At 48.8% G+C, this 10,889-nt stretch overlaps 1 protein-coding gene across 2 annotated transcripts in view; it reads right to left on the reverse strand.

Moving 5' to 3' along the window:
- Nucleotides 1-10,889, reverse strand: part of ZBTB7A (zinc finger and BTB domain containing 7A) — a 25,724-nt gene that overhangs the window by 13,533 nt on the left and 1,302 nt on the right. The window contains exon 1 of one of the 2 annotated variants that reach the window (XM_019556978.1): nucleotides 10,643-10,883. The exons of the other annotated variant lie outside the window; for it this stretch is intronic. Within the exon in view, the coding sequence (XP_019412523.1) occupies nucleotides 10,643-10,654 (12 nt within the window). The 5' untranslated portion in view covers nucleotides 10,655-10,883. Of the gene's footprint in view, nucleotides 1-10,642; nucleotides 10,884-10,889 lie in introns of those variants that run through there. 2 annotated transcript variants of the gene reach the window in all.

Below are 10,889 nucleotides of genomic sequence, written 5' to 3' on the forward strand. Positions count from 1 at the left end.
GTGCAAGACTGAAGCTCCAGGTGACTTATTTTCTGGGCAGCCTACCCACATCATACACCCACCCCCCCAGCTCCAAGCTAGGCAGCCAGGCAAGAGTTAACTGCCACTTGCCATGGGGGCCGGGACAATCAGCAGGATAGTGTGGGAACGGCTGCAGGGTCATGAGACTCCCAGCGTTGGCATGGAAAGTGGTACACTTCGCAACTTATTCAACTCGCACAACGTGCCTTTTGTGTCCGGCTGCGGTTCAGATTCACAGCAGCCGAGAAGGCAAGGGGGCCCGAAACGATGCCATTCCCCTGCGATTCCTTCCAGCCTCCAGGCTTCCTGGGGCAAACGGCCGCACCACAGCAGCAGCGGTCAGAGCGTCTAGCCAACAGCTCCCAGGCTTGGTACCTGGTGTCCTGCTCAGGTCCTTGAAATGGGAAGCAAAAATGGCATCCCATTGCCTTCCTAAGGGGAGCTGAATGGCAAGGTCCTTCCAGAAGGGCTAGGACTAGGTGGCTCAGGGGATGAGTAATGAAATATGGGCTTTCCACTTCTAGTTTCTAAAAGCAGCCCAGGCCGGTAGTAGTGGAAAGTCATCTTTGTCCTACGGCCTAGTTTGAATCGAGCATGGGGGGCAGGGACGGACTCTGGGGTTCATCTCTGCACAGGCAGATGTGCGCATGATACAAGCCACAGGCATAGCTGCCAGCTGGGCCCGAGGTGGTCAGCGTAAGGTCCGATGGGCCCAGGAGAGGAAACATTCATTACAACATAGCTATGACAATCCAAGTCGCGGTGTAGACGTACCTATTCCAGCCTAACCAACCTAATGCACTGAACTCGAGCGCTAATGGGCTTAAAGGTGTCTCAAGAGACCATCTAGTCCAACCCCTTGCACTGACACGGGTTCAAATGTACCTAGACCTCCCAGCCAGGTTTGTCTGACCTGTTTTCAAACCCCTCGAGGAAATTCCATCAGCTCCCGAGGCAGCCTGCTCCGGTGCTTCCCTACCCTAACAGGGAATACTTCCTAGCGTTAAGCTTAATCTCCCTGGACAAAGCCTGCATCTCCAGGATAGTGAAACTAATAAGGCAAAAAGCACAGTCAAAGGTACAAATGAATGGGTAAAAAAAAAAGAAACACTTCCCAACAGGCGGTTGATTGCTTTCAGTTGCAATAATCCTAGCTGCAAACTCATAAATCATTGCCACACTTAAGGCTGACTTTACCTTGGAGCAGAAGATTTACAATGAAAAGTTTCTTTTAAAATTACATTATTAGTTTCTTTCAGACTAGAGTCAAATTAGCTACTCTGTCTTCAACAGGCAGAGAAATAAAAGTTAATTAAGAATTACAATGGAGCTGACTTTTATTTAATTAACAGATCCCAACTGATCACTAAAGCAGCCATCTGAGATTTTCTGAATTCAAGCCACGGGGTCCACGTCAAGTCAGGATCCAAATAAGGGACAGTTGATATCAGGCCGGTGCACTGCTGGGGTCCTCCTGATGTCCTAGCTGGTTCGATTGAATTCTGCCTCCCTGCTGTAATGTAACGTTGCCCTGGATGAAAGGAGGAGCCTGATGAGCTCATGAGAGCTCGGAGGCAAGCAGGTGTAAGTCAGAGCGAGACGGCCAATAATAGTGCTGGGGGTTTGCAGAGCACCATTCATCCCGACGCATCCCAGCACACTTCGCAAAGGCAGGCCTCTTCCCTCACTGCTGAAATGCCACCCACTCTTGCAACACGTCAGCTGTTTGATAACATTACACAACGAAGCGAGGGCAGAAAGGAAAGCTTCTCTCATTCCCAGATGAGAACGAGGTGAGCTGGCTTCAGGGCACCGCGCTGCTGGCATCTCAGGGGCGAGGCTTCATGGGAACAACTCCGTTTCAGACCTGAAGGTGCCAGGCATTTGACCTGCTACGTCAAAGACCTGGGACCATGAGCCGTCAAGTCTGTGCGCTGAGGGTATGGCCGCACGTTATAGTATTGGAACAGATCTAGCCATGACGTTGCTGCCTGCTGGAGAAGGAGTATTAAAACAATGCTGCTATTAAAAAAAATAAATCAGTACTGCTATTTTCAAAAGTCTGTGGTTTGCTGCCCGCAGCCCAAATATTATCCTATCCTCCAACCACCACTGACTGGAGAATCAGGCATTTTTTTCCTATGAATAGCTCACCCCAATTACAAGTCATACAAAGCCCTTGTCTGTTTGATAGATATTTAGGCAACAATTGCCTTGGTTCTACCCTCCTCCCCCGCCTTCCAACTACGTGGCCCCAGATCCCTAGAGATGAACACAACTCTCAGATCATACAGGGCAGGAGCTGGGTTTTGCCAACGACGTTCCCTGCAACATCACAAGGCAAGCCTGAGCAGGTTTCTCTCTACCCAGGATCCTCCCTCCAGGCCTTGGGAAACACAGCACAGAGCCAAAAGGTGGGATTCATGACACTCTGGAGGAAGCAAAAATCTTTCTAAAAGCTGGGCGTTTGCCCAGCTGGTAAAGCCACACTATCCAGTCCATCTTGGCTCTATAAAAATTCAACTGCTTTCTAAAAGAAATGGGCTTTCGGCAGTTGACTGCCAAAGTATCCGAATTATGCGGACCTGCAAAACAGATGCAGGTTCTTGAGGTGAAGATCCTGGATGTTAAAAGAAACAGGGATACAATTAAAAAATAAAAATAAAATCATAATACCCCCCCCAATTTACTGCCAGTTAAAAATTAAACAAATACCTATACCAGCTTGAATAGCAGAAGAAAGAGAAATCCTCTGTTTGGGAAGAGGGCAACAGGAACGATCAGAGGTCCAGAAAACGTGACACATGAAGAAAGGTTGGAAAAGCCTGGGTTTATTTAGTCTAAAGACAAAAACACGGGGGGACGGGGAGCGCAGAGAGAGATTTGAGAACAAATCAAATACAGAAAAGATTGTTATAAAGGGGATGGCAAGCTATTGTTCTCCATGTCCACAGGGGACAGGACGAGAAGTAATAGGCTGAAACTGCAGTAAGGGAGAAGTAGGTTAGATATTAGGGAGGACTTTCTAGCTTGGAGGGTGATTCAGCACAGGAGCTGAGTTCCCGGGGATGTTGTGGGAGCTCTGCCATTGGAAATTTTTAATTGCAGGTTAGGCCCACATTTGGAAGGACCTAGACAGGGATGATCCTGCAGTGAGCAGGGGGTAGGGCTACCCAGTCTCTTCCAGAGCTATATTTCTCTAATTTAACAGCTGGAAGACCCATCCTCGAGATCCATGCCTGAATAACTGAGATGCAGAGAGGGGCAATGACTTGACCCACATCACACTGCAAGTCAGGGGTGAAGCTATGTCTCTCGACTCCCTGCACCCTGGATCACGCTCACCTGACCCCTACTGACAACCACCCTAGTAGCCTCTGCTTTGGTGAAGTCACCTCGAGGAACACCCCATGGGACCTCTGCGAAGGCTGTCAGGCTGGAGGCCAGATTAGGCAAAGTGTGATGGTAGCTTCTGTGATGTGGATACTCATCCGTTAGGAACCAGGCTGATAGCCAAGTGCATTTCAAGTTGGCTCCTGCAGGAGTGGCAAATACAGGCTGAGTTTTGCTCACTCAACCCAACTGCACTGCTAAAATAAGGCAGTGGTTCCCAACCTTTTTAGACAGCGGACCAGCAAACCACAGACCACAAGAGACCAGCATACTGTGGACCGGCCAATGCAGAAAAGGCATTCCCCCTCCCACCATGAATCCCAACAGCCATTTCCTAGAGCAAGAACAGCTGCATCCTGCGCTCATTTAGAGCCTAGATTGGTCTGATCATCTTGGCAGTCTTGAGACTGGTCTTCGATATTTGCATCTAAAACTTAGGAGCAAAAATCCCAGCAGCTATACCAAAGCCTGGCAGCTACACCAGTCTCTTCTGCTCTGGCATTAGGCTCACACCAAGCACCACCCAACAACTTCAGAGAAGACAAAAGTTTGGGGGATAATTCAGCAGCACTCAATTAACTCAGATAAACTGCAGATTGCTGTCACCAGGCCTCCCACGGGACTGCTGCATATTCCCAGGCCAGCCTGCTTACAACCATTTCGGCATTCTGATTTTTTCTCTTTCGCCTTTTATTGCTGTGTCAACAATGACAGCAGCCGAAGGATGAATGACTTAGCAAAGACATCTCATTGCGTATCGAGTTCCACCCTGCTCTTTGACATGTTAACCAGGCATCTGCACTGAGGCAGCATAAGGGAGCGGTCAGAGCAGAAACTCAGGAATCTCGAACCCCGAGTTCTGCTGCCAGTTTCACCACAGAGTCGCCAGGGCATGCGAGCAAGCCACTTCCATCCGTAGCTACCTCATGCATAATACATAGTTGTCATCTCTAACCGCCGCTTGGGATTATGCCGTAGCATCACTTATTTTTTGCAAAGCTCTGAGTACGAAGTATGACGGACCACAAACAGTCCCAAATCATCGACTCATAGGTAAGAAAACAAGCCTGGCTCTTCTTCTCGGTGACTAACTTGAGATTTGTACCTCTCCCTGTATGGAGCTGTGATGAAGGAGAACAATAATTACTACCCAATGCAAGCTGGATCTGCAGTATCAATAGTTCTCTTTGAATTTAATGAGATGTTCCAAAGTCTAGGACTCTGCATTGCTCTGAAGGAGATTATTAGGGACACTGGTGTGGAGCCCACCAGGAGAAAGGGAGGGTGGAAAGGCTGTTACTTTTCCATTTCTGGCTCTGCTAAAATTTAAATGCCTTGCACATGATGGCCCCAAACACAAAGCTGCTGGAAGATGTTAAAGGGGGTAATTTCTTCAGTCATATGGATTTACGAAAATGAAAGAGTGATGCAACTGATGAGAGGGTACAAAGATGCCAGGATTTCAGCCTGGAAGTGAAGGGGAAAGAAAAAAAAAAAGTTGCCGGCAGTGGAAACTGGCAGACAGGGGCAGTGAACTGAGAGTCAGGAGCCCTGGGCTCTATTTCTGGCTCTGCCAATGACCTGAGGTGTGACCTTGGGCGGGTCACTTCACCTCCCTGTCCCCTCTTTGCCTCCTCTACTGACTCTAAATTCTCTGGATAAGGGGCAGTCTCTCACACATGGGCGCAGCCCCCAGCCCATCTCTCAGGTCTGTAAGCATTACCAAAAAGCACATAATAATTAAAGGGACCACAACAGTAGTATTGTGAGAAAGCTGATCCATCCCCGTTTTCTGGCTGTGCCATGAGGCAGGGACAAAGGAACACCTGGCAGGGAAATGCAGAAACAGCAGCAGGAGCTTTCCATGCAAGGCCTCTTCCTGGGTGCTCTAAACACTTCAGTGGGAGTTCACTGCCAATGCCGAGTGCCTTTTGGGACAAGACCTGCAGTGTTCAATCACCCCCTGGAATTCACTGCCACAGAAAGAGCAAGAAAGGAGTGCTTCAGCAGGGTTCTTGCATGGTTGGTTATTACACCCAAGTCTGTGCAAAACGACATGGGGAAATCAGGCCTCGTGTTTCAGGGCAACCGCTGCTCACTCCAGGCATCAGGAAGGAATCCTCTTCCTGCTTGTACACAAACTGCAGAGCGTATCAGGGAAAATCAGCTTCTACAGAGGCATCAGGAATTGGCCAATGTTGGAAGCAAGATGCCACTACCTACCCACAGGCTGATCCATGATGGCAAATCACATGCTCAAATGACAAGGCTCTTCCCCAATGAACAGTGGGAGGAGGAAGCCCATCAAGTTGCAAAATACAAATCAAGCCCAGTTGCCCGCCCACCCACCCTATTTAGGGCTGGAGCAGGAGGCCCATTATAGTGATTCTGCGATAAGTCAACACACGGGCCCTTTTGGCAACTAATGCAAAAAACTAGGACAAACTAAAACTGCTCTTGTGTTGCAAGGTTAGTCTCAACTGGTTACTCCACCCAGACCTCCTTGCCAATTTTCTCCTTTGTCATCAGAGACCACATTTAATCCAGCAGGAATGTCTCTTGACTTATGCATATGTGTAACAACGTAGTCAAGTTTTGTGTACCCATCCTCTGTGTGAACATCCGCTTGTTTATTAAGACGCTGCAATATCGTTCTCAGTCACTTGTCACCGAGTTCACCCCACATTCTGGCTTTAATGGAAGGCCCTTATATCACTGCTGAATCCAGTCCGGGCGAGACCCACAGCGAATGTGATCTGTGTGCTTGTCACTGTCCAGTTGGTTTGCTCCCCCTAAGTTGTTCTGGAATGGTAATAAAGAAACAGATGGAGAAGCATGACCGAACCACATTCAGGGAGTTTCAGAAACAGAGCGCAGTGAAGTATTCTGCTCTCTCTGTCTTTGGGTATTCAATTCCTGCAGCCACTTTAAGAATCTCCATCTTAATCATTTTTGCAAAAGGGGGACAAAAATAAATAAATAATCCATGGAATTAAATTAGTAACTGAGGGCTTCCATTTTAAGGGTTGAAATACAGTCTGTTTGTAAAGAGAAAAAATTACTTAGATCTTGAAGACTGCAAAGCTGGAGTTAACCACGTACTGCATAAAAATAAGCTGACAACATTTCAAAAGGGCACAAAACTCCACATCACCAAATAAAGTATCTGAACCAGCCCAAAGAATCATCGTTTAAAAAAAATAAATAAATAAAAATCCCAAGGCAAGAGTGCTAACCCACTACCCAGCAAAGCACAAACGGAGGAATCTCCAGCCTTGCCTGGCATGATGCCATCAAGGGACTTGAGCACGTATGGAGGGGGAAAGTCAGTCCAGTAAATTTCCATCTGGGCAAGGGCAAGGCCCCTGCTAGGTAGGCCATATTTCTGTTCTACCTCTTTGGGAGACGAGGCATGAATGGACACCAGGCATCCGAGGCCAAATCCTGAATTCTTTGCTTGCGCTGAACTCCTGTTGTGTAACCAGAGCTCTCTCTGACAGCTCGGGCAGGCCCACAGGATCTGCCCCTGATGATTAGTGCTCCAAGTCCCCACTTGCTTCTTTCTTTTGCTGGGGATTAACTAGTCCCCTCTTCTGTGACTGCTCCCTACCAAATGAGCTTGCAAACCTTGCATTGTGCAAACAAGCATTTGCACAAATTCCAAATAGATACTTCAATAGCTGCTTCCCCCCTCCCCCTTCCACTCATGCTGCTGTGAGCTTAAAGACAAATGCTCCTTTTAAGATCTGAAACCATTTCCTAGATTGCCTTTCAAGGTCCCTGCCCCCCCCCGCCCCGCCCTCCAAGCCCCTGACCCCGAGAAAACCTTCCATTTCCTTCCCTACTTACTACACCCGGCTTTCTAGTTCCAGGAACCAAGATCCAGCCTGACTCTGGTTACCTCAAATAGCACCCCAAAGGCCACTCATTTTTTCCACACCAGGAAGGAAAAAATAAAAGAATAAGGTTCGAGTTTACTGACAAAGCCAAGCACAAACGGCAGGGTGGGCACTTATGTAATTTTTAGTTTGTGGCTGAACAGATAGCTCTTCACTTCTTACTTCTCTTGGAGTATGAAAGCGAATCCCAAGGGTAAGTATGTCATAAGAAATTCCTGGAAACTCCTGCCTTTAACTCTTCCTCCCTGACCCCTCCCAGTGCAAGAACTGATCGTACAGCAACCATGAGTGGGAGTGCTGAACCTCTACCTCTACCTGTTTGGGCAAGAGACTTCAACCAAGAAGAGAACAGCTACCTGTAGCTACAAGCCTGACTTATAGATTATAGACACTTTCCCAGCTCAGAGTGGGATACACATTCATTAAGGGAAAAAAAACAGCTATGTACTTATCAGTTTCTAGTTTTGCCAGTGGGCAGAAACTGGGCATGTGAACCAGGAAGGAAAGTGAATTCCCACCAATCCAGAGCAAAAGAGCAAGTATAAGGTGGAATGAGCAACCAGAACAACTAACAGGGTTAGGATACATTTACATGTGTCCTCTTCTGTGAAAACGTAGGTCACTGACCCACCCTTCCAGAGACGGTGACATAATTGTATTCTGTTTGAGACCTTAGCTCTGATGGGCGAGAATGATAGCGAGTAGACTGGAAGAGGAACGGAAGTGCTGAGCACTGTGTCACTAGGGTTATATCAGAACAGACTCCTCACCCACCTGCTCCTGCCTTCCACCTGCAGCCAGGCTAGCACATGCCACCTGGCCGGTGCCCTTCTCCCTGCCACACCTGAACAGACCCAGAGACCGCAGAGTCATGTCCCACCTCCAGCAATGGCTGTCTGATGCTTCAGGGAAAACTGAAAATCTCTATAACGCACCAGGCCTTGGGGCTGGGAGAGAGTTCCTCCTTTTCACCTCTGTAGCCATACTTGTACACAGAGAAATGGATTAGATCAACTTGCACGGGTCCAACTGCAATGGGCAAAGTTACTCAGAGTCCAAACAGTGACATTTGAGCTCAGTGCAGTGGGGGGAAAAAAACTGCACTGCGTGGGAATGGGATGAGAAACAAAGGCCTGCCTCTGCCTACCTGCACGACATCCCAGCGCTGCTCTGATCTCAGTCACTTACTCTGCCATCCTCCTGGAGCTCTTCCAGGCCTAGCGGGATGCTTCAAGCACAGGTATTGAAGGCCCGGATGCCCTACTGATTGACGGGTGCTTTGGCCAATCAAAAGAGCCCAAATACAAAACAAACAAACAAACAAACCAACCAACCTAGCTTGGATCAAAGAGTCATGGGATCTGGCACAAACACCTCTCCACATCCTAGATGCTCCTTTTCTCCCTTGCTGAAACACTCTCATCAAAAGGCTTTTAATTATAGATGGGAACAGGTCTCTCCATAGCTGAGGATGGCTTTGATTAGCAAGATAACAAGTGGAAGTGTAACCATTTGTCACAAAAGACTTCTCTCTCAATAAATGTGGCATTGCAAGAGTGGTAAAACCCCCTCAAGCGTCAGTTTTAATCAAAGTTAAACACCAGATCTCAGATGCCTGGAGTTGACTTTCTAATCGGGGCAGGGCTTCCACAGGCCTCCAGTTCAACTTGGGCACAGGAGAAGCGCTCACCTTGGCACATGGGGTCTATGGTTGGTTCTTACGAAGGTGCCCAATTAGCTGTGGGGTGCTGTAACACCAGTGAGCACCTTATCTCTGAAACATGTAACTTTTCAGCGAACTTTGCATTCCTTTGGGAAACCAGCACTTTATGGCTAAGGAACACCTGTTCATTTTCACATTCCCCCAGGACCGGAAAGCAAAACAGAGCACATTTTCCAAGGGTAAAAGCACTCACAACTCCAAGCCAGTTCATTGGAAACTGGTGAACTATTAGTGTGTCTCAACCCCACAACGCAACATAGCACATGTCTGAGCCCATGAAGAGGCACAGATCAGCATAACGCGGAACAACTTTTATCCACTGCCTACATTGTTACATCTCTAATCCTCCAAAACCCTCCCTATACTCCTAACATGATTAGGGCCGAGTGGAAAAGCCCCACCATGTCATCCATGTTTGGGCTGCGCTGCTTTAATCTTTGGTTTCCCAGAACAAACCACAGGAGCAGCCAGAATGAATATTAACGACTGAATGAATATATTATGAGATGAGGCATGCCTCATCTCCAATAACCTGTTCATGGATATAGATGTTTATAGTGTTTGAAAAAACAAAAAAACAAAACATACATCTGTTGCAAACTGCTGGAATTCGTAAGTCTGCCAGGTCCTCCAACTCAACCCTAACCAGTGTCTGTAGGGTGCTCTTTAAATCCAGGACACTGGTTAGGGTTTAAAGCTGAAATATTGTCCCATTGGCTCCTCAAACAAATATCAACGAAAGCCATGGCATGAATCACTCCTGCATGCATCCAATCCTCATTTAGGCTGTAAACTCTTCAAGGTAGGGACCTTCCCCACATACAGGTCCGCAAACATGCATATTTGTTTTACAGTGGAGATAATTAGCAGCGGGGAGGGCTGGGTAATCATGACTGTTGTGCTCAGGGACCAGCAGTACATCCTACCAAGGGGCCATTTCAGGAAGCTAAAGCCACGCACTGCCCGCTCCCTTGGCTCTGAAATCAGAGACAAGTAGGGCTGGAGGACCCTCATGTAGTCCACCCCCTTGCTCCAGGCAGGATCATCCCTATCCGAACAATCCCATAGCAAGTCCTCGCCTAACCCATTCCTAAAACTACACAATCGACCCCGTCACCCAAGTACAAGGCATACTGCTGTGACCCCCTAAGCTGCTGCAGGGACAGCAGGGGACAGGAGTTGGCACTGTCCCACGGCTGCCCTGCAGAGACCCAAGGAAGAGGGACCTGGCCCTGGCTCCAGGGGAATTGTCAGGCCTGCCCCAAACACCAGCTGAAGCAGGAGGAGATGCACACACACGCACATTGGTCCCAACGTGATCCTGCATCCACCAATAGGCTAGAAATCGCAAACTCCGTGGGCCCCGACCAGGATGACAGGAAGGCCTGCGATCTCATAAATCCCAACCAACACCGGGACTCCGCCAAGGAGCATTGTCGACGGGTGCCCAAGCACTCCGGCAGCCCAAACCTCTTTTCCGCCAGAGGTTCGGATCTGGCTCTGAACCGACACCCCCCCCCCCCTTCCTCCTCCTCCCAACGCTTCTTATATAACAAACCAGCCATGCAAAAGCGGTGCTCAGAAAAAAAGAGAGGCATCTAATGACCTTCAGACGCATCCCGGGGTGTCCGCAGGAGCTCTCCGGACCAGGCCCCACGCCCGTCCTGGCTGGGGGGGAAGGCGAGGAAGTCTCAGCGGAAGAGGAGAGATGGCAGGCGAGCGGCCCCCCGCCCCTCAATCCGCCCTCTGCTCCGGCCGCCACTTGCCTGCCTGCAGCGGGGCCGGGTCCTCGGGGCGCTCAGCGCTGGATTATTTATCAGGCTGCAAGTTGCTTCCTGCAGCCTGGTGCCGCG

Source organism: Crocodylus porosus, unplaced genomic scaffold (genome assembly GCF_001723895.1).
Source record: "Crocodylus porosus isolate Cpor-Errol unplaced genomic scaffold, CroPor_comp1, whole genome shotgun sequence".
NCBI lineage: Eukaryota > Metazoa > Chordata > Crocodylia > Crocodylidae > Crocodylus > Crocodylus porosus.